The sequence below is a fragment of the Zosterops lateralis genome (assembly GCF_965231275.1).
Source record: "Zosterops lateralis genome assembly, chromosome: 8".
Lineage (NCBI taxonomy): Eukaryota > Metazoa > Chordata > Aves > Passeriformes > Zosteropidae > Zosterops > Zosterops lateralis.
The window spans coordinates 31,116,540-31,144,154 of NC_139768.1; the positions used below are offsets into that span (position 1 = coordinate 31,116,540).

Below are 27,615 nucleotides of genomic sequence, written 5' to 3' on the forward strand. Positions count from 1 at the left end.
AATAATAAACAACAGGGGAAACCTTGAAAAAAAAGACCTTGAAGACTCTGCTTCTTTCTCGCGACACGGCTCAGGGCTGTCAGAGGGCAAAGGACTTTTAACCACCTGAATCTCAGGTGAAAAACCAAACGCGAGAAATTGGAAATTTTTGTCAGACTGCAGTTTTAGATTTATCTGGTCAGTGCGTGGCAGTGGATGTGGATGGATGAGTCCGTGGCTTTGTTATGTTTGTTCCTGCAGAAGGGAAGGGTGAGGTGACAATGTCTGAAAAAGGAGATTTGGGTAGTTCAGGCATGGTGAAATTATGTGAAATAATCTGCAAACTCCTATCTATGCAATATTTTTTTTTTTCTTCACAAAACTCATTGGTGCCACGGGGTGATCCAGAAGTTTCCCACTCCTATTCTGCTTGCTTGCTTGTTTGGTTTTTTTTTTCCTCTCCCATAGTTGTGGCTCTTGCTCTAATCTCTTTTTTTTCACTGAAATTTATCTCATGATAAATTTTCCTGCTTCACCTGCTCACACTGGCAATAAATCCTCTGCAAATTGCTGAATTTCAGTGGCCAGCCCTGCCTTTTCTCTGAGACTCCCAAATCCACACTGGAATGCTGGGCATTCCTTTTAAATGTTGTACATTCCTTTTGAATGCATGGTACAATGTTTTGTTTATCACTCTGGAAATTCAGTGTGTTTGATGGAAAACCAACTTTGAGAAAAGTTATTAATGTGAACACATGATTTGGCGTGTAATTTTGAAAAATTTTTATTGAATATAAACTAAGAGTTGGCCTGATCTGGCTGAAACTTGCACTGGTACACCCAGCAGGGAGATAATATCATCATAAAAACTGAGAAAGGGCAAAAGCTCATTGAGTTTTTAAAGAAATCATGATTATTCTTTTAGTGAGATACATCCAATTTTTAGATTTAAGCATTGTCCCTGCTTTGGATTTTTATTTGGATATTTAGTTTGGTTTTACTTTGATTTTTCTCGTCACTGTTGTACGGGGTATAGCGAGGCCGTTCCTAAAAAAAAAGTTGCAGTAAAAGTTTCTATCGTTGAGCTTCTTTGCCCTAATTAAGAGTTTCTTGAAGGGTCCTTCAGTTTCCCAAATCCTGAACCTCTAGAAAATGATAGCATCCATCTCTATATAAAAAAGTTAGAGTTGTTTTTGTTATGGCCTTGGAATGTTTATTGTATCCAGTGAAAAAAAATGAGAGCAGGGGAAAAAAATAGAAGGCCATATTTCATATAGATAATGCAAACATTTCTTATCTTCCCACACAATGTGCTCGTAGGAAAGTACAATGGTATGAAAGATGTGGTTTTCCAGGTGATTTATTTGATCTATTAATGCCTGCAAAAACAAAAAGCTCTAAAATAAAATAATAGTTAATTTAATTCTTAAAAACCAACCAAACTGAAAATTTTCAATTGTTATGTATCAAAGTAGACCATATAAGAATGAAAGGAGTAGGGAGGGAGAGTTCATGCATTAATAATTTTATTTAGACTGCCTAAGGCACTTTGAAATGGTGAAGTGGGCACAGAGGTATTTGCTCACAGGTTGGGCTTGGTGATCTTGGAGGTCTTTTCCAACCTGAATGACTCTGTGGCAGCAAACCCAGGATGGTGGTGGATATCTCCAGGGTGGATAACTCCTCAGGGGCAACACAAAGCTGCTGCTGGAGGAAAACCCAGTGTTGTAGACATGTCCTTTAGGGGCTTCACCTAAAGGGAGATCTGAGAAATGCATCACTGTTCTCACCTCCCTTTGGAGGGCTTGTCTCTGCTGGGGTAATTAGAAGCTGTAAGGAGCTGCAGTGTGGGTCCTTTGAAGTCGACAAATGTGTAATTTTTTACCATAAGATGGGAAATGGAATTTAGCTCAGCTCATTCTTCTGTTTAATTTACAGATGATTTTCTTTTGGGATTTGTATGTAAAACATACACCTCAAAAAAACGAAAACAAACCAGTAATACCTGACTATGTCTTTCCTATTTCGAGTCTGGTACTTGATTGGAGGGTACCATTTCACACAAATGGGTTTTGGTTGGGGTGTGTATCAGAGTCTATAAAAGTCTCCTAAAGTCTATTAAATCATGGGCAATTTCAAATAATCCTGCATGGTGAATTGGGAAGGAGAATGGTTGACTTTTTTCTCACTGAGTCAATGAGGCTCTTGGAAAATTAAAACCTTTTCCTAATGAACAATTATTTCCATGTGCTTTAAAGGGGGTAGTGGTTTTCTGCTCTTGAATGTAGAAAACCTGGTTGGTCCTAAAACAGTCATCACATGTGATGATCATGCTTTTATGTATTTTAAAGCTCCACTTACACATTTGCTAGCTCTGCATGTACTGCTTGATATCTTTGAATCTCTCTTTTGAGTAAACCAACAAACTCTTACTTATTTTCTTTCGTTATTCTGCTCTGCTTCCATTGATGACTCTAAACCTTTGACTCCAGACTGGCAATATGAGGGTAAGATGGCAAAATATGACTTCCTGAACATTGCTCATCTGCTTTTCATTTGTGTTCTCCTTAGAGTTATTAAAATTCCATTCACTAAGTAGATCCTTTTTGTTGCAATTAAATTCAAATTATGTTTGTTTCCGTTGTGAAGCTTTAATTATGATTTATACCTTTTAATCATTCCTTTGTTATTTCTTTGTGTTAAATTACCATTGTGCTCCCTGTGTCTTGACAGACACTGAGATTCCTGGTGGGATCTCTAGAGCAAGACACAAACAGATTCATTAGTGTAGCCATCCAACTGGATCATGGTGACAACAATCCTTCCCTGGAAGGGTGGGCAGGCCCTGGCACAGGGTGCCCAGAGCAGCTGTGGCTGCCCCTGGATCCCTGGAAGTGTCCAAGACCAGGCTGGATGGGGCTTGGAGCAACCTGGATAGTGGAAAGTGTCCCTGCCCATGGCAGGGGCAGAGAATGAGATGGGATTTACAGTCCGTTCCAACCCAAACCATTCCTTGAATCATGACATGCAAAGGAAGAGGAAAAACCACACAACGTTTTTGCTGTTCAGGTGTTTTAAATATGGATCATGCCTGAGATATTTTGTCATCACATCCTACCTTGGTTTATGAAGTTTCTCTGAGTAAGGGATAAGCAAACAGCTCTGATTTTGAACCTTTGTGAGTGTAACTGTACTATCAGTTGTAGCTCATATCTGCATCACATTTAAGGGAAAACTTGCATTCAGCATGCCAAATATGCTGACTTTAAAGAAAACTCCAACAACAAAGCCCCTGAGATCCTACTTTTGGAATGAGAAATAACTCGTTTTTTCATCTTTATAGATTGCAAGTTGGCCAGAACAGGTCCTCCAGCCACAATAGTTCCCATTGACGAGGAGAGTCGCAACGGTGAGTGCTGCACAATTATTTATGACACAAATTATTTATAACCAGTCTTTGAGGCCCCTGTGGCAAATAGACTTTCTTAATTTTTCTTAAGTCAGCGGGATGGTACCAGAGGACAAAGTTCCGATCAGTATTTGGGTTTGTTTGGGTAAAGCTGAAATTTTACTCTGCAGCATGAAAGGAGCGTAAGCAACATGGTCTTCTGGGTTTCCCATGTGGCTTTTGGAAGGTTGTTTGTTGGTTCCTTTTAAGTTTAAGAACATGGGTTTATGGCCACCTCTGAAATGGAAGAACTTGGTTGTAGTCACGGAAATTTCAAAGAAAATGAATGTCCCATTTTTCCAGTATTTTAATTCTCCTGACAAATCATAGAGTTCTTAAGATTGTTGATCTGTGGTTTGAGGATTGCATTTATACAGAGTACTGTGATGGGATGAAGTGCTTTACCCTGTTACAATCAGCTGTTACTCCTGAGAGTAAGTTACTACTCTTTCCTGCTTTTTATTCTGTATGTTTAGGGTTTATTTTTTTAGCCTTGCGAGCTCGGCCTGTTTTTGTGCTGTGTGTGGTTGTGGTTTATCAGATTTGGGTGCTTGAGATAGTGAATAAAGCCAGGTCATGCTGGTGGAACTGCTTTGCTGTTATTCCAGGAGGAATTCCTTGTTGGAGTTGCTCAAAATCAGATGGATAAATGCACTTATGGGTAAAACTCCACAATAAACCAATTTTTAATACACTCACGTGCTGAAAAGCACTGGTACTGGGGTGGCTGTTAAAACCAGGCTCTTCTCCCTCCTCCTGGGGTGGTTTCCTCTGCATTCTGGAGTGTCCAGAGGAGGGCTACAAAGCTGGATTTGCTCTTTGAATTGGATATATTGGTTCTTGACAAGCTGCTGATGTATCCTGATGTGTTCTATTTGTGGAAAGGGGTTGTAAATAAATCCAAACCAGCTTTGCCATCAAAAAATCTTTGTGAAAACCTTTTAGAAGGAGAGGTTGAAGCTGTGGACTCCCCATCCCTGCAAGTGTCCAAGGCCAGGCTCGAGAGGGCTTGGAGCAACCTGGTCTAGTGGGAGGTGTTCCTGCCCACAGCAAAGGAGTTGGAATGAGATGAGCTTTGAGGCCCTTTCCAACCCAACTCAGTCTGTGATATAAAAGTTAATAAGGAATTCATGGTGTTCTACGTTTCTAGTGGCCAAATCTTATATTAGGATTTCCAAGAGATGCAGAAATAAAAATCTACCTAATTTTGTTCTAGCCTACACAAATATGTTTCTAGATCACTAAAGTGTGAAATCTCATCTCTTTTTTTTAGTTTTTGAATGACCCTGTTGCTTCCAAGGGCCTATTGTTGAGGTTGGAATGGCTTTTCTGAGGGACGAAGATCTCAAAATGGTGGCTGGGACATTTCATTCCATCAGTGCATGTGGTCATTGTGTTCTGGCAACACAATTAAACAGAAAATCCTGCTCTTAAGAAATAGATATTTAGTTCCATTGTGCCATGGCACATTGAGCCCAATCATTCCTAATTCACAGGAAGCCAGAGACCGGCAAATCTCAAGGAATAAAAACGTTTTCCCAAAAAAACTGTTGCTTGTTTTCATAGTCAGGCACACAGGTACCGTGCCTGACCTTTAAAGATCTTCTTGAGATGAGCAGAGATGTTAAGATTTGACAGTTTCCTGCCATGGGATGAATATCTCTCTATATCAAGTAATTTAGGTACAATAGTAAATTACATTATAATTGTGCTCATGTGAGCAATCCTGGAAGGAGCGAACTTGACCTTTCTTAAGGAATAAATGAATTATTTTATGATATTCCCTGTGTTGAACTGAATTAGGTGATAGCATTTCAGATCATATTAACAGCAAAACTGAATTTTTCTCAACGATTTTTATAGGCTGAGAGTTCTTTTCACCCTTGGAATTTTTTTTTAAATTTAATTACTGGATTTGAGACTTGGTTTTAACTTGTTTTAAAGACTGAATGAGCTTTATTCCTAAGTCAGACTTTCTCATTGCCAGTGTACCTCAAGTGTTTGGAGGCTTCCGTGTGGAGTCATCCATGCTTTTTCCCTTCAAATAAGCAGCCTGAAATTCTCAAGGGCTTTGAATCTTTGGGCAGGCTTTTTGATGGAAAGTATACTCTTGGGGAAGGACTTCTACAAGGCAAGATTTAAAGATTTAGAGATTAAATTAAAATTTGGAAGAGAAAGCAGAGGTTGGGATAGAGGAAGCAAGCAGACCAAAGTGAATTCCTCTAATGTGAGGACAAATAGGAACTGGTGTCTTGGTGTTCCATCCAGAACAAAAACATTCCAGAGTTAGGAATGCTTTCTGATCTTTCCCATCCTAGAAAAACCAGCCAGTGTTGGTGTGCTTTGATTTTATTTTGGTGGGTTTTTTCTCCCTGGTTCCCTTATGATGGTGTGAGTGTCCTAATGAATAACAGGAGCAAATCCCAAAACCTCCTGCTCTCTTCCCTCCATGTTCCTTGGGGATGTCTGACACAAGGAAGTGCAGCTTTCATGACTGTAGGTGGATCAAGTGTTATTCTTCCACCTTTTCATCTTCCTGGTCTCTCAGCAGCAACCTTTTGTCAGCCTGACTTCCTGGGGAGGCAAGGGTTGTGTGACTGTGCTACAGATCCCTTTCCATAAACCCCCATGGCAAATAGGGCACAAAAGTGCAGGAAACAAAGCTGTGGGTTTTTTTTTTTTTTCCCTTAATTCTGTTGGACTAATCTATTTTAAGTTTTATTATATGTAATACTGGAAGAATGGACCTGATTGCTGAGGCACATTGATGATTTCCATGCTGGTCCAAATTGATTTAACTTGGATTTTCAGGGACAATCAACAGGGATTGAAGAAAATGTCCCCAGAGGTGCAAAATCCCTCCAGAGGTGGGCTCAGATGTGCTCATAATGACTGGGAGTGATGACTCTGAATAGTCATTAGACAATTAAATGTTCAGTGACCACCAGGCTGGAATTGAACTAATGAGCCCCAAAGAAGGAAGAGTACTGCTATCCCAGGCATTTTGGCTAAGGGGAAAAGTTGTTTAATAAAATCCAGTTGGAAGGTTGCTGTGACCTAGCACAGGTGTATCAAGAAATGCATTCCTTAAGAGCTGTGGCTCGATGTTCATTTCCTAATTTCCCCTCCTGTTTCAGGAATAAGGATGAATTAATGACTTGAAGGTGCTTCAGCCTTAGAGGGGTTTTCCAATTTAAATGATTTCATTTTTTTCATGTATTGCCTTTGTGAGCATCTCACTCTTTAGTTTTAAACAAAAATACTTTCATCTTTTGCTTCCTTTCATTCAAAGATCAGCTTTATGAAGGAGAGACATCTTAGTTTTACCATTTCAGGGGATTCTGAAAACAGCATTTCCCAAGTTTGCAACGTGGAAAGACACCAAACTGTGATTTTGTCTTGATTTTTCTTATTTTCCCCATAGAGGAACTTTGAGGACTCTTTGCATTTTGCTTTTATTTGGTGCACTATTTTATGTAGAATTTCTATAATAGAAAAAATTCAAATTATTAGTCTATATGTTGTTATCATTCCTGGGAGATGTTTCCAGGGAGAAAGTGCTTCAGATGATTTTTAATCTAGTTCATGCCATTGTCTTTATGCCTCTCTGCCCACACATAGATTTCCCCCACATCTTTAGACAATCTTACAGCTCCCTAAAGTGTTTATGGATGTTTTTGGCCAGCTTTTGAACATCCTTTTCAAATTTATCTTCACCAACCCAGGATCTGCTTTGTCTGGAAATAGAGAGGTGTTGTGGTGTGCAGATTTAAGTTAAGGTGTTGCAGACAATAAATAAACCTTGGAATTAAATCTGGCCACTTGTAGGCTGAGGGTCTAGACCCAGTCTGGCTTTTCCAGCTCAGGGTGCAGTTCAAGGTGGATGATGTGATTCTGGTGATGAGTCTCAGCAGTGTTTTGCTGAATCTCTGGGTGCTGATGCTGTTCTGTGCTCATTAATCCCAGGTCTAAGACATTAGATTAGCCTGCAGCACAAACCTGAGCTGGATCAGGCCCAAACCCATAATAGCATATGCTCAAATTAGGCCTCGATCTATGGAGTTTGTTCTGGCTTTGTGTTTTTATGAAGGAAGAGAGGTGATCCGTTAGATCCAATAGATGCCAGATTGAGCAACTTCTGTCAGAACTTGTTACTCCTGTGGAAGGTTCTGGGTAAACTCCAACGGGAGGAGTGGATTTGTATTGATTTGTGTGCCCTACGTGGCTGCTACCAGGGGCTGAACACTGACTGTGCCACATCACAGGGCTGCTCCATCTGCTCATCCCTGGGCTCATTTGGGAGCCTGGAGGTTTCCTATGGATGCTGCTCTAAAAGGATAAGGAGCTGGGGGTGCTGGGGGTGAGAGCTGGAGCCAGAACCCCCCGTGCCCTGTGCTGAGCCCCAGTGTGGGCAGCAGGGGAGGGGGGATTCTGCCCTTCTGCCCCTGGGCTCAGGTGAGACCCCACCTGCAGAGCTGCCCCAGCCCTGGGGCCCAGCACAGGAGGGACCTGGAGCTGCTGGAGAGAGCCCAGGGGAGGCCATGGAGATGCTCCTCTGCTCTGGAGCCAGGCTGGGAGAGCTGGGGGTGCTCACCTGGAGAGGAGAAGCTCCAGGGAGAGCTCAGAGCCCCTGCCAGGGCCTAAAGGGGCTCCAGGAGAGCTGGAGAGGGACTGGGGACAAGGGATGGAGGGACAGGACACAGGGAATGGCTTCCCACTGCCAGAGGGCAGGGCTGGATGGGATATTGGGCAGGAATTGTTCCCTGGGAGGGTGGGCAGGCCCTGGCACAGGGTGCCCAGAGCAGCTGTGGCTGCCCCTGGATCCCTGGCAGTGTCCAAGGCCAGGCTGGACTTTGGGGCTTGGAGCAGCCTGGGGCAGTGGAAGGTGTCCCTGCCTGTGGAACGGGGATGGAACTGAATCATCTTTGAGTTTCTTTCCAACCCAGACCCTGTGGTGCTGTGAGAAGTACTGTCTCTAGTTCTGGATTGTTCAAAGCATTCCTGTGCTGTTTAGGAATATGCTGATTAGACTTAGAGAAAGAGATTAAATTGGGCCATAGAAATCCACTGGTGACAATGAACAGTCAAAAGTTGTTGGGACAGGACTTCCTGCTGCTGCCTCCCTGGCTGGGAGTGGGGAGCCTGTGACAGGGTGCAAGTGCCAGGGAATCAAGAGACACCCAGTTGTAGCTGACTTAGTTTATTTTTCTAAATGCTCTGGTCCAAGAACTGGCCACAATTTCCTCCATAATTTACTCAGCTAATGAATTACTTCAATGAGATGAAATGTGGAATATTTTTTTATTTTTTTATAGCTCCTATTTATGTTTTTTCCCCATTTTTCATGTCAGCAGTTGGCTCATAGGTGTTGCTTCTCAACTCTGCCTGCAGGTGCTTCAATCAAAATGTGCACGAGGAAGTATCACTTCTTTCCTGACAATTTGATTTAGTTTATAAATTCATGAGATGTGAGAAGAGGACGAAATTTATGGAAATTATTTTTGCTTCATTCCAGCCTGTTTGTTCATTTCTGTTCCTAAGTGATGTGTTCCCCAGATTTGGGTATTAAGGATTTCATTGGGAAGTAATGAATCAATTTGGTGTCTAATGCTGGTTTATGCCACGGATTTAAATTCTCATGTTTTTCGTGTAGGACAAATGTGTAAAGACTGAGGAAGCTATAAAATGGATCAATTTATTTTTCTATTTATCAGCACATCAGCAGTGGTTGCGACTTAAGCAGAGATGTTGTTAAAGATCTCTGGAATTCTCCTCTTTCAGTTTTGTTTTTTTTTAATGATGTCTTAAAAAAATAAAATCAAAGTTTGAAAATGCAGGAGATAATCTGGGGTGGGAGCAGTAGAGAAAAGTTGTCCTTTTAGAAACTGATTAATTCTTAAGGATAGAAAATAGGGATAGAGTTGGGAATATTTAATCATTTTTGTGCTGTCAGCTGTCTGGACAGATATTCTAACCTGGTGTTGGTGTGCTTGGGAGAAGTGGAACAGAAGTCCTTGAATTACCTTCAGGGATGAGAGAAGTGATGTTTCAATGGCCAAAATCAGGAATTTAACTCCGTTTTGAGGTAGGGGTAATTATTGTGGATCAGGATTCCGCTCTGTACTGCTGAGGCCTTTTCAGAATGTGTTTGGGATTTCCTCTTTAATTGGAAATTCTCCTCGGAGTGACTGGAATTTTTCTGAACAGCTCATCTATGACAGTTTGAGTAGTCAGAATAAATTATTCAAATTATGGGACGTGATCCATTCATATTCCCAGGGTGCCTATTTACCTTTGCCAATAAAGAACTGCATATTTCCCTGATTATTTCTTCCACATAGTTCTGCAACATCAAATGTCATTTCAGTAGCAATGCTCTTTGATTGTCTTCTCCTTCACAGTCCCAGTAAAGCAGTGCAAGAATTGGAAGATTTGATACATTTTAAGGCTTTTTAAAATAAGTTTTGCTCCAGGGAGTGGGAGGTGATATTTGGGATTGATGTTCAGAACTGCACCATGCTTTCCAAGTGTTTTGGTATTGCTTTAATTTTGGAGTATAAACAGAGCCCAAAGCAGGGTTGATAAGTCTGGGGGAGGCTGCTCCAACCAGCTCCCAGGAAAGGTCTGCCTGGGTCTGCTGTCCCATGGCAATGACTCCCACAGAGCTGTCCCAGTCCTGAGAGCTCAGGTTTCCTCTCATTCCTCCAGCAAAGGTGTGACATTGATGTCAGAGAAAATGGATCTGCTCCTTTCTGAGAAAAGGTCTTTTATGTGAATTCTTTGTCAAATGATGGAATTTCTGCCCTGGAGCTCTGAATCCATTTGTCCCTCTTCCCTCAGCTCTGGTGAGCTCTATGGCCAAGTGCTCCCTTTCCAAAATTCTCAGCTCTCCTGGTACTTGGGAATTGGAGATGCTCAGTCTGGAATCAGCTTTTTGGACCTGCTGGGGCTCTGCTGAGCCAACTCAGCTCTCAAAATTCACCTTTGTTCAGCTGAGTCTTGTGTAGGAATCCTAGACTGGTTTGGGTTTGAAGGGACCTTATAGCCCATCCGGTCCACCCCTGCCATGGGCAGGGACACCTTCCACTATCCCAGGTGTCTCCAAGCCCTGTCCAGCCTGGCCTTGGACACTTCCAGGGATCCAGGGGCAGCCACAGCTGCTCTGGGCACCTTCCAGGGCCTCTCCACCCTTACAGGGAGGAGTTTCTTTCCCATATCCCCATGTGAATGTTTGGAGCCACATCAGTTCTTTTCCAAGTCCAGGTAGCACATTCTGCAGTGTGATGGGCCCCTCAAACTGCTCTCCTCCTGTCTCTTCTCTGCCAAAAGAATTCCCCACCTTACCTTGTTGGGAAATGAAGTGTTTGATTAAAATGGACAAAACCACACTAAAAATGAGAGCTGGTGGTGCCAAAGGGCTGTGGAAGTGCTGGAAGAGGGAAGGTTTGCACGCAAGTCCCATGGCAGTACCCAGGGAGCAGGATGCAAAGGGTGCTGACCAGGCAGGGTGGGCCCCTCCCTGCTTCCCTCTGGAGCACAACAGGGATATAAAGAATCTATAGAAGATCCAGCAACTGAGAAGCTGAGTAACTGTGGCACCTGCACAGGGAAGAAGTTTGTCCTCACGTCCAGGTGGAATTTCCTGAGCATCAGTTCCTGCCTGTTCCTCTGGTGCCATTGCTGGGCCCCCCAGAGCAGAGCCTGGTCCATGCTCAGAGAGGACGTGGGTTCTCCTCCCTGGGGATATTCCAGACCCATCTGAACACAATGCTGTGCCCTCTGTTCCCCTGCTGAAGCAGGGAGGTGGCACCAGGTGCCCACTGAGCTCCCTTCAGCCTCAGCCAGCCTGGGATCTTGTGTCCCTTTGGGAGGTGCCTGAGAATCTTGGGAAGTCTGTCCCCCAGGACAAAATTCCCATTACTTTTCTGAGATGCTCTCTGTAAGCCAGGCATGCTTTTGAAAAATTACTTCCTTCCAAGGAAACCTCACCGAAATTTCCATTTAAAGTGATGATATAACCCCAATCCCTTTTCACACCTGGGTGAGCAGGTATGGCTTTGCATTTCCCATTCTTCAACATGTGTCTGGATATGGCACTGGGAGCATGTATCTGGACCAGGTGAGTAATGAGCTGTCCTCAGTGTTTTCATAACCCTTCAAACCCTTCCCTCTCAAAAAGGGGGATGGGAAGGGGAAAACATGGGGGGAAAGGGCTTTATAATGGTCCTGTCCCAGCTTCCGTTAATTGCACTAATTTTATTTTGATTTTAAAATGGTGGGTAACTGCTTAGCAATTCATGGATAATATGTTTCTCCCTCATATGCACTGTGTTTTTAAGCAGATTGCTCCAAAACATCAGAATTTTTCTCTTTATTCCAACTTCGAATCACTAATAAGAATCACACTTAAGTTATTGCTTGTTTTGAACAGCAGAGTGCTTGGAACAGTAAAATAATTCAATAAATGATGGATTTCAAAGCCCTGCTTGGCTCAAACATAAATTATATTTGTTGGTTTGTTTTGTTACACAGTCTCATGTGAAAGCTCCTTGTATCCTTTTAGATTTTCAAAGTCATGCTAATCAAGCCAAATGTTCTGCTCCATGGCTCTGAGAAATTTTTCCTCCTTTATTCAACCATCATTTTTCATCATTACTCTGCTATTCCACATTTTTATCCTATTGACACAATTGTTTAGGAACATAGGGCCTGATTAAAATAAATCATTAAGTCTGGACCTTCTGGCTATCTCTGAGTTATACCATTACCCCAGTCCTGGGGATCATTTTCTCTTTTTGATAAGCTCATTTTTTTTCTGGAGATGTTTGGGGGAGTTCTGATCTGGAGGGGCAAGAATCTCAGGGAGATTAACCAGGCCAAGTGCTGATGCTACAGTGGGATCAGGGCAACCCCTGGGATCAATCAAGGGGATGAGCAGCTGGAGCAGCCCTGGGAGAATGACCTGGGGGTGCTGGGGGTGAGAGCTGGAGCCAGAACCCCCCGTGCCCTGGGCTGAGCCCCAGTGTGGGCAGCAGGGGAGGGGGGATTCTGCCCCTCTGCCCCTGGGCTCAGGTGAGACCCCACCTGCAGAGCTGCCCCAGCCCTGGGGCCCAGCACAGGAGGGACCTGGAGCTGCTGGAGAGAGCCCAGGGGAGGCCATGGAGATGCTCCTCTGCTCTGGAGCCAGGCTGGGAGAGCTGGGGGTGCTCACCTGGAGAGGAGAAGGCTCCAGGGAGAGCTCAGAGTCCCTGCCAGGGCCTAAAGGGGCTCCAGGACAAGGGATAGAGGGACAGGACACAGGGAATGGCTTCCCAGTGCCAGAGGGCAGGGCTGGACGGGATATTGGGCAGGAATTGTTCCCTGGGAGGGTGGGCAGGCCCTGGCACAGGGTGCCCAGAGCAGCTGTGGCTGCCCCTGGATCCCTGGCAGTGTCCAAGGCCAGGTTGGACTTTTGGGCTTGGAGCTGCCTGGGACAGTGGAAGGTGTCCCTGTCCATTGCAGGCTGATGGAACTACATCATCTTTGAGTTTCTTTCCAATCCAAATCATTCTATGATCTATGAATACTTTACTGAGTTTTTTCCCAAATATATATTAGTTCTTCTCAGAAGAATAATTATACTTTGCTGCTACCAGGCATAAAATTTTATTTTTCAGGATGGTTTACGAGCCCAATGAAAAACCTGGCACATGTTGCTTCTGAAATGCACTGCTGAGCATTCGTGTTGGGCCTATTATTTTGTCACTTTCACAACAGGATGAAGTTTAAAAGAGCAGTTCTGTGACAAATTATCTTCCATGCAAGGAATTAATAGTTTCTAGAAAGGGCATCCCTGAGGAAAGCAGCCACAGGGAGAACCACCTCACTTTTCAAGTTTGTCTGTGTGTTTTGCTGGTTTTTTGTTTCTTCTCCTTTTCTTTTTATTTTTCTTTTTGTTTTTGTGGGTTTTTTTGGGTTGGTTTTTTTTTTTTTTTTGGTTACTGATCCTGTTTCCCCTCACATGCAGCTTCACACCCTCTGTTTGATGCATCCAAGTGTTTCCAATAGTTCCACCCAGCACACAAGGGGCTGGGGGAGAGGATGCAGTGCTGGCCCATGGGCTGTTTCTTCCCCTCTCTGAGGTTTCTGGTGGATAATTCTCAAGTCTGGTGAAGAGAAGAAAGCTCAGGGCAGCCCATCCACAACTCCCTGACATGAGGGGGAAGCTGGAGAGGGAACAGGGACAGGACAAGGGGAAAGGGCCTCAAGCTGTGCCAGTGCTGAGGCTGGATATTGGGAAAATTCCTCCCTGGAAATGTTGTCCAGCCCTGGCACAGCTGCCCAGGGCAGTGGCAAATCCACCCATCCCTGGAAGGATGTCACAGCCACATGGTTGTGACACTTGGGGACATGGGTCAGTGTTGGCCTTGGAAGTGCTGAGTTAACAGTTGAACTCAATGGTCTCAGAGGACTTTCCAGCATTAATGATCTGTGATTTTTCACCTGGTTGCTCCCTCTGTTAACACCTTTGTGTCTCATCCCTTTTACAAACAAAAATCTTACTAAAACCCTTTGGGGATTCTTTTAGGAATGATGGTCCCTCACTCCAATTAAATGTTGAATATCCCAATTTCTTTCTAAGTTGTGAGTTGCTCTTCCTATCTGTCAAAGGTCACTTTTTATCTGTTTCCCTTTTCAGAATTTCCTGTGCTTGTCCCACAGATCAGAGACCCCTGGGGAATTCCCTTCTGGCTTTGTCTGGGTCCCCTGAGGGCTCCCAGCCATAGAAGTGTCCAAGGCCAGGTTGGGTGGGGCTTGGAGCAACCTGAGATAATGGAAGGTGTCCATGGCAGAGGGTGGAACAAGAGGGGGTCCTTTCCAACCCAAACCACTCCATGATGTGGTTGTTGCATCAGAACAAGAGGTATACCTCTACTTCCAGATGTTTTAGCAACTATTTTGAGGCAAAAATTGAATTATCTGTCTTTTCGGATTAGAATTGAATGAGTTTTTTTGTGCACTGTATCTCCTCAGATAGTAAGAAGTTTCCAGTGAAGGAAGGAAAGAGGGTCACCAAATGGTTGATGTTTATGGTGTAGTTTCCTACCCACTCCTGTTCTCCCCCCGGGTTTTTTGTGGGAAAGAAAAGCTTTGAGTTTTTTGTTTGGCTTTCTAAATTGGGTGAGTGAAAGCCCATTTGTTGTTACTTATTTGCTGAAGGAATTTTCTGGTCTTTGATTTTTTACTCTTGACCTTTTAAAAATATATATTAAGCCTGTTATCCCACAGAGCCCGTTTCTCTGTGAGACCCCACACCCTCAATGGGCTGTCAGCATCCATCTCTCCTACAGGAATGTCCTTGAAACCATTCCTTCCCTTGCCTTGTCCTTGCCTCCCCTTGGCCATGAAGGACCCTTGCCTTGTCCTTGCCTCCCCTTGGCCACAAAAGATTGCAGCTAGTTTCTCCCACTTCTCTTGTAAAAGCAAAGCTCTGGTCAAAAAATTCATGTGGTTTCCCCAATTTCCAGCTGTACTCCACTGGATTTTTCCAGCCTGGGACTATCATGATCTGCATTTCCCTGTGTCTGTGTGTGCAGCAGAACAGGGGAGTTCTTTGCTGGGGATCCACAGGCTGGGCTCATCCTGCTGTGTTTACTCCAGGCTTTTGGGAGGGATTTCCTGCTTCCCCTCCACCTGCCATGAGATGCTGAGGGACTGCCCTGGGTTATTAAAATCTTTTCAAATCCCATCAGTATCAACTCATAATGTTTTAAAACGTGTTAAATTGGTTAAGCAACCATATGGGGTTTGTTTCATGCTTTTGTTCAGCATTAATCCTCCTGCTGAAGCCCCTCTAGGCACTTAATTAATCTCAGCAGTGAGAAACCATTTTTCCTGAAGGTATGTTGTCACCACGGGTGTTCATTCCTTGCACCTTTCCCACAGGGGACTCTGGTTTTTAAGAATCTCTGGCTGAGAGGAGCAGAAATGGAGGGATATGCTGCTTTTCTTTGGTAGTGTAGCTTCAGAGTGAGCCTGAAGGGTGATGCTGTCTGTTTAAAATAAATAAATAAATAAATAAAGAGCACAAAAAAAAAAAAAAAAAAAAAAAAAAAAAAAAAAGGACAAAAAAATAAAGAAAAAAGCTCGGTAACGGTGGAATGAAATATGTATTTCCATAAAAGGACTTCCTAGAATCATAGAATTCATAGAATCATTAAGTTGGGGGAATACCTCCTTGTTTAATCAGTGTTCTCACAGAGCTCTCAGGTTATTGAGATGTTATTTTTCCCCCTTGGAATGCCGTATGATACCAGTTCAAGCAGCTTCCTGCTATTCCAGATATTTTATTAACAACATCTCAGGCAAACCACAGGTTTTGATCTGTGGAACTCTGTAAAAGGCACTTGTAAAGTACCTTCCTTTGCCAAGGTTCTGCCCCTGGAGCACAGGCTTTTTGTTCAGGTCCCTGGGGACCAGGGCTGGCTGGATATTAAGTGTTAAAGATCTGGCAGTGCTATTTCTTGCCTGTTGTTAAGCTCTCTCATGCATTATTTATCAAACAGCAGGTGAAGACTTCAACCTTTTTATGATAATTGATAGTGGTTAGAATACAAGATTACAAACAGCTCCTGAGCACCAGTAAATGCCAGCACAGGAGGTGGATTGGCAGGACGTGTTTTTCATCGTTAAATCGAAATATATGAACTTTGTTGGGCTTCACTGGGTCAACATAGAGGGGGAGAGGAGAAATAGGTGATAAAATTGTATATAAATAGCTTTGCGTGGGGCTCTGCCTGCTTGGGTAGTGCAGTGCTCGTGCAAACTTCAGTGTGGGGTGACAGGAGTAAAGGCACCTTCTGTGCGCTCACAGCCTGTTCTGGATGATTGTTGTGCTTCCCTGGAACCCAGGGTGCTCAGGGAGCTGCTCCCTCCATCACCTGAGGGGTTTAAGTTGTTTTTATTTAGGGCCCCATTAGAATTATCCCTACAGTTAGAATTATCCCATGTAAGCCAGCTGCTCCAGGCCCTTCCTTTGCTTCTGCCAGATTTTGCACAAGTCCTTGGCATGGTTGATGCCTGCCTGGAGTTCAGGTATCAAAAAAAAAGGTGCTGGGAAGTTGTACTCCTGGTTTAGTAAGGTTAGGCCTGACTTAAGTTAGTAAATTTTACCTGTTTATAACCAGACAAGGAATTGAGTGGTTGGGAGGTGTGAAATTTAGGATTTTTTGCCCTGTAGTATAAACAGCATTAAAAAAGAGAGGAAACAGAGGCAAAAATAAAATAAACCATGAGCTGTTAATTCAGCTTGATAGAGCTGAAGCAGCTCCATATTGATGGCTCATTATTTTTAAATTGACTGAGGGTTTCCTTTCATTAATTCTTTATTCTGCAGACAGATGGGAAACAGTGGCTGCTTTTTTTCAAGGGCAATTTCACCCAACTGACAGCACATTGGAGCTTTGGGTTGGGATTTTTTTTGCTGTTGAAATATGACATGGCATAGATTTAAAAAAAAATAAATAAAACAACAACAAAAGGGAAGATTCTTTAATTAAAATGTGCTGCCTTGGTTTTGTTTAATTGTTTTTATAATTAGTGGCATGATCTCTGTTAATTTTCAGCCATCTGAAAACATGCCTGGTGGGTGTCAGATGTCTCTGCTGGATTAATAAACATTAAAATACATTAAAAACTACACATTTGCTCTCCCTTCAGTACTGATTTGCACCGTCCTTCTCATTCAGCAGCCAGGCAGAGCCCCAAACATTTGGATATTATTTTTATTAGCTCTAATTAGCCTTTAAGAATAACGAGCATCCATGGAGTAGCTCTGTGCATTCTGAGTTTTAGAAGTTGGGCTAATTTTGGGTTGTGAGTGCTGCCTGTGAGGTTAGACCCAGAAATGGAGGAGAAGGAAAAAGCCGTGAGCCGAGCTAAGCCTCTCACCCTTCTCTGCCTCATCCCATCAAAGCCATCAGGGGCTTAGGGGAGCAGAACACGCCTCCAGCTCCAGCCAAAATACAAACCTTGCTCTTAGGTGGGTGCAGGGATGAGCCTGAGAAGTGCAAAAGGAAAAGGGCTGAATAAATGATCAAGTCGCTGTAGCCTCACAGTGTTTATTTTCCCCAATCACCACCATCATCATAAATGAACAATCCCACCCTGTAGTTGGTACAGCACCTGGAAAGTTAAACATCCCACTTCTAAAAGAATATATTTGACTTGTAAAGGAAGTATCCCACCTTTAAAGGAAAATATCCCTCTTCTGAAAGAAAACTCTCCTTCCTTCTTCCCGTGGTGGGAACCCAGGCTTGCTGGGCTTCTTTTCACAGTGAAAGCGGTTTTGCCCTGGGGCCTCAAGGCAGCACAAGTCTGGGGCTCTCATTCCTCAGTCTCTGCTTGATGAAACAAAAAAATAGGGAGTTTTAGAGCATTTCTGATGAAATCAAAGGTTCTAGGATATTGGGCTGGACTCCTCTCCGAGGACTCGGATTAATTTGACTTTCAGATTTTTGGCCCCCAGGACCCCATGGTGCTCCCCCATTGCTCTGCTAATGCCAGGCACACCCTCGTTATCCCACGGTTATACATCTACACCCTGTGTCAGTGCCCCTGGACAATGCCCCACCTCCAGCAGGGATGGCAGGGAGGTACTGCAGGTAAACTGGGCCTGGCATGAACTTCTGTATTTGCCCTGAGTGCGCTCAAAGCCTGCAACTCTTTTCATCTCTAAAGGAAAGAGGGGCTCTGCAGCATCTTGGTGGTGTCCAGAGCCTTCCCCATCAGGACACTGCATTTCCAAACCATTCCCAGAACTGGATCTGAGTATTTGCACGTGGCTGATGCAGGGATTTCTTCCCGGTTGCATTTTGAGACCTCAGCTCACTCGCTCTTAATCTATTTAATGTTCATCCCGTTTATTTTCATAGTTTCATAATCAGCTTATGTGATACGAGGCCATGGATATTTAAATCTGGGAAGTTGCATTCCCTCTGCTCTCCAGGTTTGTAATTTCACTACAAATAACCAATTTTATGTACTTTATTCCCCATTGTCCCATGTTAATAAGTGCATTATACTCCTGTAGCATGCATTTGGTCTCCTCTGTCTCTTTGCATTGTTTTTCCTGGGATCAGCCTCCAGCTGATGTGTGTATTTACTGGGATTAAAGAACAGCACAGTGTTTGCTTTCCCTGTTTCAGGACTGTTGCCAAGGGATCTGAGCACTCTTGGCTCTTTCAGGAGACATCCACGTGCTGGGACCAGAGGCACAGAACTGTTACACTGGTTTGGCATGTCCTCTGCCTCAGTGTCAGTAACCAGGGTTTCAGCAGCATCTTGTGGCTGAAGTCACCTCTTCCTGCTGGAAAATGGATGTTTTTATAAACAGTGCTTCTGACCTTTCTGTCCTTTGGACAGAGATGTTCTGCTACACCAGCTCTGGCTTTTGGCTGACTATGAAACATAACAGTGGAAGATCTTAGAGCTGCTTGCAAGGGTCTGACCTGGTCAGTCACAGGTTTCTCTTCAAGTCTTCTGTTTCTCTGGTATTATCGACTTTAACTCTGTCTCACATTTGTGAGACCCCACCTGCAGAGCTGCCCCAGCCCTGGGGCCCAGCACAAGGAGGACCTGGAGCACCTGAAGAGAATCCAGGGGAAGCGCCAGGATGAGCAGAGTGATGGAGCAGCTCTGCTGGGAGGAAAGGCTGGGACAGCTGGGATTGTTCAGCTGGAGAGGAGAGGCTTTGGGGTGACCTCAGTGTGGCTTTCCAGTACCGAAAGGTGCTGGCAGGAAAGATGGAGAGGGACTTGGGACAAGGGATGGAGAGCCAGGACACAGGGAGTGGTTTCCCAGTACCAGAGGACAGGGATATATGGGATATTGGGCAGGGATTGTTCCCTGGGAGGGTGGGCAGGCCCTGGCACAGGGTGCCCAGAGCAGCTGTGGCTGCCCCTGGATCCCTGGCAGTGTCCAAGGCCAGGTTGGACTTTGGGGCTTGGAGCAGCCTGGGACAGTGGGAGGTGTCCCTGCCCATGGCAGGGGATGGCACTGGATGGGCTTTATGGTTTTTTCCAACCCAAAGCTCTGATTATGTGATCTCTGATAGTGTTCAATGGCTTCTCTTTTCTTAAATGTTTGCTTTGCTTTGCCTGATCAAATTATTTTCTCTTGGGAGGGTTTTTTTTTGGGGTTTTTTTTTGTTTGGTTTTTTTTTGTTTGTTTGTTTGTGGTTTTTTGGTTTTTTTTTTTTTTTTTTTTTGGTCGATTTCTTCCTTGAGAGTTACATGTCTATGTAACCTTAGAATTAATGAAAAACATCTTAGTCTTTGATGAGAGAAACTTAATTACACCCCCCGTAGAACTTTTTTTTTTTCTTCTGTGAAGAACATCATGGCAACCTTAGCAGGTGTCATCATTCCCCTGTGGTGAGGCCTTGCTTCATCTCATTTATCCCCTGAAACCACAAATTGCAGCCAGTAATTTACAGTGGTGTTACAGCTGATGGGAAAGAGGAACCAAACAGCCCCAGGGACTGGCTGCCAGGGTATCCTGGTCAGGAGTGGGCAAATCCAGAGGAAAGAGGCAGGACAGTCAGTGGGTGTGATGGATGGAGCTGCAAACAGTAGCACAGAATGTATATCATGGGAAAACATATGAGGTGTGGGATTGGGGTTTTTTCGTAATGGTTTCCACTGGGGTTCTCGTTTGGTTTGGGTTTGGGTTTATTGTAAAAATGGTAAATGCAGGACTGGTGCTTTCATGGGATCTGATGGCAGTTCCAAGGTCCTGTGCCAGAGTGGGAATGGCTTTCTTGGAGCCCAGCGTATTTCCATGATGGTCGAGTTGCCCACCCCAGAACCTGACTGTGTTTAATGTGCTGACCCTGCAGAAGGCTCTTCTCCCTTTTCTGCCATTAGCTGGGAGTTGGCCTCCCTTGGCACTGCATCAGCCAGAGTGACAGAGGTTTAGGGGTTCTGTCAAATTTGGGATTCTTCCAAAAGGCAGCGGTGGGTTTTCTTCTCGCTGACAGAGGAGGCTTTCAAACACCTTCCAGTGCATTAATGTTTTTGTGATCCTCATGTCAATCAGCCTCTTTAGGAGCTTTCCATAGAATTTATTTTGACCAGAGGTGAATTTCCAGCTATTAGGAAACAGCAAAGTGAAGGATTTATGGAGCTTGTCCTGCTCAGGAAGCAGCATTAGGTGGTGCTCCTTTCCAAGGATTTGCAGCACAGATGTTGCCTCATTTCTTTATCCTTAAGGCCATTCTTAAAGCCTCAGTAGGTCACTCCTTTGCTGTTCCTTTGAGATGTTTTTTCTGAGGAGCAATCCAGGCTGTGCTGAAGGTCAGATGAGGTTTGAAGGTGTATCTTCTGTGGATGCTTAAGGAAGCTTACCCAGTCACCAGGGAAGGGACAACAACGTACGTACTCATGTGCGTTGGTTCCTGACAAGACACTGTTAGGAACTCATCTCCAGCTATGCTCATGCAGTTAATTTCCAACTGGAGACAAGGAAAAACTCCTGGTTTTGGTTAGCAAGCCCTCAGTTGTGGTCATTCAATTAACAACTGAATACCCGAAAGAGAAAAAAAAAAAAAAAAAAAAAAGTAGAAAAAGGAAAAAAAAAAAAAGGGCGTGTGGCACTTTATTTGATGTTAAAATAATAATTATGATGGGGGAAACAAACAAATAAGAGAACTTAGACTTTGATTTTGAAGCCATAGCATAAAGAGAGAAATGGACATTTTTGCAGCTGAAATCAAGAGCTGTGTCTGGAACTCAAAGCTGACAGGTCATTACTATGGCAGTAGGAAGTTGTTGGTGTTCCAGCCTTTAAATCCCTGCTGTGCTAAGTGGATCTTTCTGCCCTCTTCGAAAAACTCCTCTTCCTTTCTGATTTGTATGTATTTGAAGGCTGGGAGACCTTTGGTGTTGTTTCATGCTTGCAAGGACAAAGTTAATTCCCAGCTGTTTGTTACACAGTTCACTTTCTCTCTATTAATCTAAATCAATCAATTATCCTAACTTCCTTTATGAGAAATATTTATGCCTACTCAGAGCAGAATCAGTTAAAATTGATTGCATCGTAATTGGATCCAGCATGAAATATTTTGTTTCTTCATGGTAAGAGCATGGGGGAAATGTTGTCTGTGGCAGGATATAAATATAATTTCAGGTGGAGAAGAACAATTTTGGAGCTGCTGCCTGTACTGGTTGTCTGAGCCCCTGTTCTTAGAGAAATGGGCTGGTTTGGCACAGAGGACTTGGGTTCAAGCCTCAAAATGCTGCCTTTGTGTGACTGACCCAGAGAGAACTGGGAATTACAGCTTGGAAGCCATTTAGTCCAAGCTTTGTCTGGTGGAAATATTCTCCTGGTGAATCGTGAGGGGTGTTGAGTGTGGGATACACTGGAATGAGAGTCAACTGTGGGATCTTCAAAACTGCTGTTAATGAGCTCCCAAAAATCAGTGAAGTTGCTGAGGAGAGAGTCACCTTGTTGTCTGAGGAGACACCTTATTGCTCTTTAACTCTCTGAAAGGAAGGTGGAACCAGATGGAGTCGATCTCTTCCCTCAGGAAACTGGAGATAGGATGAGAGGAAATGGCCTCAACTTGTGCCATGGAAGGCTCGAACTGGGTATTAAGGAAATTTTCTGCACGGAGAGTGTGGTCAAGCATTGGAATGGACTGTTAAAGAGGGGTGGTTGAGTCTCCATCCCTGGAAGTGTTCAAAAAGCATGTGGATGTGGCACTTGAGGACGTGGGCTAGTGGTGACAGCAGGGGTGCTGGGTTGTTGGCTGGATTTGGGGATATTAAAGATCTTTTCCAAGCTAAATTATCTTTTCTCAGCTCTGTAAAGTTGCCACGCAAATTATTGGCCAGCTTGATGTAGCTTAAAGATTACATGTGCTATGTTCCCACTAAAGTCTTTTGTCCCAAATAAAACAGGGTGAGGAGCAGGAGGTGGATGACCTGCTTAGCAGTGCCTCCAGGGTTTCCGTGGAGTTTCGTGTCTCCTTTTAATAGCTGCTGTTTCAGACGAATTTCACTTCAACCAAAATGGCATTTTTGGTTAGAAGTCTGGAGGGAACCTGAACAATGAATGGTTTGGACAAATGAGCAATTTGAGGGAATTCATCTTCTGTGGAGGAAATATAAGGATAGGGCAGAATTTGATGAACTTCAGGTAGAAAACAAGGAAGAAGTGCTGTGGGATGTAAGATTTTACTCTGATTAGACCAGCCAAGCAAGCAGACCAAGACCAAATATGCAGATTTCTGTACTAACACTTGAAGTCTTGAAAACTACGGCAGCATGGTGAGATCCGTGTGCTCTGGACATCTGGAGTTCTTGTTGGAACAGATGCATCACAGATGTGCTGGAAGGCAGGGAGCTGATGAGATCTGTACAGCAGCAGAAAATGAGAGTAACAAGGGTTGTTTGCAGTAAAGCCCTAAAGGAAGCACAGATTTATGAAAGGAAAAGAATCACAGAAACCCAGACTGGCTTGGGTTGGAAGAGATCTTAAAAGCCATCTCATTCCACCCCCTGCCATGAGCAGGGACACTTTCCACTATCCCAGGTTGCTCCCAGCCTCACCCAGCCCGGATTTGGGCACTTCCAAGGATGGGGCAAAGAGGACAACGAGGCCCCTGGCATCTCCATGGGCAGAAAGGGTCATGTCTTAAAGGGTGAAGTTGGATATTGGAGCCCTCCTTGCCAGTTGGGCAGCCGAGGCTTGGTGTCCAGTTCAGGTGGGAATTACTGATATACCACGTTTTAATTCTGATTTTACTGAACTCTTTCATGGTGTCCTTGCAGAAGCAAATACTCAACAATGTCCCTATGGTAGTAAGTGATAGGAAAAGCTCTTTTGGGGTGACCTAGTTGTGGCCATCCAGGACCTAAAGGAGCCAACAAGAAAGATGAAGAGGAACTATTTCCAATGGTCTGTAGTACCAGGACACAGGGAGTGGTTTCCCAGTGCCAGAGGGCAGGGCTGGGTGGGATTTTGGGAAGGAATTGTTCCCTGGGAGGGTAGAGAGGCCCTGGCACAAGGTGCCCAGAGCAGCTGTGGCTGTCCCTGGATCCCTGGCAGTGTCTAAGGCCAGGTTGGACAGGATCAGAACCTCCCAATAAAGAGGGGAAACTTTGAGGTGATTGGAAGCTGGTGGCTCCCTTAAAACTCTTGAATGCATCTCACAAAAAAATATCTGCAACCTCCTTGGAAAGAGATAGAGAAGGAAGAAAGCTGGAAGGAATAGAGGGAGAATCTGCTCAGCTTGGAAAATAAATAAAACAGCCCATTTTTAAGTTTGGTGCTGCTGGGATGGATCTTAAAAGTATTTTTCAAGAAGAAAACTGTGGACTCAGAGAATGCAAATGTACGGAAATAAAACCTAAGTAGGAGCAGTTGTAGTGCATATGGAAGTATGTATGGGAAATTTCTGCTGGGATTGAGCAGAATGTCACAGGAAGTTTGTAGAAATAACAAGATAAAGCCAAATAATCATAGGTGCCATAGCCAGAACTGAGGATTACACCAGATAATGTATAAATTCAGGATAACTGTGCCCCAGAACCACCTGCCAGTCCCTTCCTTACAGTAAAATCCATGCTTCTGGCAAGCTTCCTTCTTCCTTTCTGCCTGCCATGAAAATGAACTGGTTGTTGGATCAAAACAACCACCCTGCTGTCTTTGGGGACAATGTGGGGAACTGCCACAGCTGCTACTCAGTTTTTAGCTCTGAATAAACAACTAGCAATTGGCTGTTAAATATATAAAATATCCAAGCATCTATAGCATCTTTTCACTTGACAAGGAGTGTGGAGTTGGAATCATTAGCTGAGCCTCTCTGGTGGAATAATGGAATTTGTGTTAGAGCTCGATATTCTTTACTGTCTGGATGTTGTACACTGGGTAAAATAACTGCATTTATGGGGCACTGATGGATTCATTAATAGGAGAGCAAAGGTGCTCTGCACACTCTACAGCTGTTCATTTCCAGGGATTTCCCTGCAGTGAGCCCTGGCCACATTGTTCTGCTTGGATTCAAGCTCCAAGGTGATTCCTGTCAGGATATATTTTGTGTTTTGCAAGATGAGTACCCCTGTACTTGAGCAAAAATAAGGTTGTGGGAATTCAAAGCCAGGTTGGGTGGGGCTTGGAGCAAGTTTGGATAGTGGAAGGTCATGGATCATGGCAGGGGGTGGAACTGGAGGCAATTTAAAGTTCCCTCCAATCCAAACCCTTCTGTGGTTAAAGTGAATTTAAAGTAAATTTTAAAAAAGAAAGTAAAAAGTATTAATAATACTATCAATGATAAGGAAAAAGTGAGAGAGGAATAAACCCCAAGTCTTAATAATATTTCTTACTTAATGATTGCAAAACCCGAATTGCTCTTTAGAGATTTCATCTCCCAGCAAGCCTGGTGGAAATTCCTCTGGATAACAGAGTTGGCCACTCCAGCAGACTCCAAAGTGCCACTGCCCCCAGATCTCCCCCTTTGCTGTGTCTTCCTTTTCATTATTTGTAAGAAATAGCCTGGACTCAGAGAAGCTCTGCTTCAGCCCAGGTTGCAGTAGCACAGAGTTGCTGTGGGATTTCAGCAGTTCGTTATTTCAATTAACATATTCAGGCATTCCTTCCTCCAGTTTACTCTAGCAGAGGTCTCAGATAATGTGATTACCAGGCATAAACTGTATTGTAACTTCCTCATGTGCCATTCAGTCAAACCATGGAACTTTATTTGCCTAAATGTTGATTATTCTTCTCATTCCCAAATGTGTTTTTTCAGGTCACCTCTAAACTGAACAAGTCCTTTCAGCTTTGCAGAGCTGATGGAGAGCTTTTCTGTCCAACATCTGCATGTGGAGGCAACTTTGTGTCCAAATCCCCAAATGTCCATTAGGAAAACAGCTTTTCATGACACATTACGAGTGCTACTCAACCACCAAGCTGTTTTCATTATTTGATATTTATCTGAATTTGTGTTTGAAATGTTGTATCCAGTGCACTGAAAAGTAGGCTTGGGAGTTTTTGGCCTCTTCTTATCATATCCCATCACTCTTTTCTGAAAATCAAGCTGACTGTGTTGTTCTAAATGATGGTGTCTTCCCAAGCTGGAGGCACGATTGCCTTCCATTACTAGGAAAATGTTTGGGAGTGAAGACACTGATTAATCTTAGAAGGAATAAAGCTTGCTCCCAGCTCCATTTGGGATATGACAGGCATCTGTCACCAGCAGCAGGGCCTGTGAGTGCTTCAGCTGAAACCCATTTTTTATTTGCCCTTCCCACCATTCAGTTGTTCTCCCGTGCTCTGAGCTGGAATTGCTGTCCTCAAGGCTTCATTAAAGGCTCACAGCTGAATTGTTTGGGGGTGTGCAAAGATCAGTTTGACTGTTGCGGTTCACTTCCATTAAATCAGACTTCAGGAGGAAAAATGTTGAGGTTGAAAGGAAAGTGTGGGTTGGGATGCTGTAAGAACAGCAGTGATGGGAGAGGATGAGGTTGGAGAGCAGCACAGCATGAGCAAGAGTTGTCACCAAGAGATCCAGGGTTGAAAGCCACATAAAGAGGACAGGAGCAGTCAGGGATGCCATGGGAAACCCAGACAGGGACCTCTATGGTGCTTCCATTGAAGACTTGCCCCTGCTGGCCACTCCCTCAAATTGAGCTGTGCTTAATGCCCCAAATCCCGCAGATTGAACCATCCTACCGTCTTTGCCATCAGGAATGGCAAAGATGAAAGCTTAAAGTTAGATGAGAGAGATCCATGTCTGTGGAAGGGAATATAAAGAAGGAAGATTGATGTGCTGGCATAGAGGGAGCAGCAGCAAGGCCAGGAATGGCACAAGCAAATTGTCTTTGTACCCTCAGTATAGAGACAGAAGACACAAAATCTTGAGCCTACAACAATTTCCTGTTCCTTAATCCTTTTGCTAATTATGTGTGTAGAGAGGAACTGATTTCCACTGCTAGGTCCCAGCATGGCCCAGCCTTGGTGGATTCCATGGGAAATAGCCTGGAGAAAAGGAGGCTCAGGGGGGACCTTGTGGCTCTGCACAAGTCCCTGACAGGAGGGGACAGCCAGGGGGGGTCGGGCTCTGCTGCCAGGGAACAGGGACAGGACAAGGGGAAAGGGCCTCAAGCTGTGCCAGGGGAGGCTCAGCTTGGACAGCAGCAGGAATTTGCCCATGGAAAGGGTGCTGAGGCCTTGGCAGGGGCTGCCCAGGGAGGTTTGGAGTGCCCATGGCTGGAGGTGTCCAAGGAAGGGCTGGAGGTGGCACTCAGTACTCTGGGCTGGGGACAAGGTGGGCATTGGGCACAGCTGGGACTCCCTGGGCTGGGAGGGATTTTCCAGCCTCAGTGATTCTGGGATTTTGTGTAAAGAGCCCCTTCCTCTCTCTGTCCATGCAGACCATCCCTGCAGTGCCTGGAGCAGAAGCTGAAACGGAACAGAATCAAACCAGATTTGAATGTATAATTTGTCTCACAAGCTAAACAAGAGGGATGGAACAAAGTTAACACTCAATATTGAGTGTGGCTCATGTCTGATCCCTGAGGTCAGCTCTTAATTTTCAGTAATGGAGTGGGTTTTTCCACAGTCAGATGCATCTCAGCAAATCACCAGTTAGTTTTTCAGCCTCTCTATTTTATTGCAAGAATGTACTGCAAATGACAGGACTCTTTATAACGGAAAGACAAAATGAAAAGGGAAAGGGTTTGAATGTCCAAGAGGAATTGCTTCCAACATTGTTTACTGGCCTGTGTAATGGGCTGTTATTGTGCCTCTCAGATGACACCGGGTTTCCCTTGGGATGCTTTGACCTCTTCAAGGAGAGTCTTATGCAAACTGAGAAAAAAATCAAGCGCTGTGTTTGGAAGCAACCTGTCAAAATGGAAACCAGCTCTGAATGTTCAGCAGTGACTGCCAGGGCTTGGCAAATTCATTTAGATGACGTGGCAGTGATACTGCAGGAAAGAAAAACTGGGGACCAGGGAAGCTTTGGAGCTGCCTCAGAAGAGTAAAGTTTGTCTGAGTACTTTTCTCTTTTCAAAGAATCCTGGAATGGTTTGGGTGGGAAGGGACCTTAAAGCCCATCCAGTTCTACCCCTGCCATGGGCAGCAACACCTCCCACTGTCCCAGGTGGCTCCAGTGTTGAGCCTGGCCTTGGGCACTTCCAGGGATCCAG

General features: G+C 44.3%; 1 protein-coding gene across 4 annotated transcripts in view; it reads left to right on the forward strand.

Moving 5' to 3' along the window:
• Positions 1-27,615, forward strand: part of PCDH15 (protocadherin related 15) — a gene marked incomplete at both ends in the record, with an annotated part of 270,634 nt that overhangs the window by 23,523 nt on the left and 219,496 nt on the right. For 2 of the 4 annotated variants that reach the window (XM_083865853.1, XM_083865851.1), the window contains 2 exons: positions 2,472-2,486; positions 3,323-3,388. In XM_083865853.1, the coding sequence (XP_083721979.1) occupies positions 2,472-2,486; positions 3,323-3,388 (81 nt within the window). The remainder of the gene's footprint in view (positions 1-2,471; positions 2,487-3,322; positions 3,389-27,615) is intronic. The other 2 variants (XM_083865850.1, XM_083865852.1) reach the window with 1 other exon arrangement.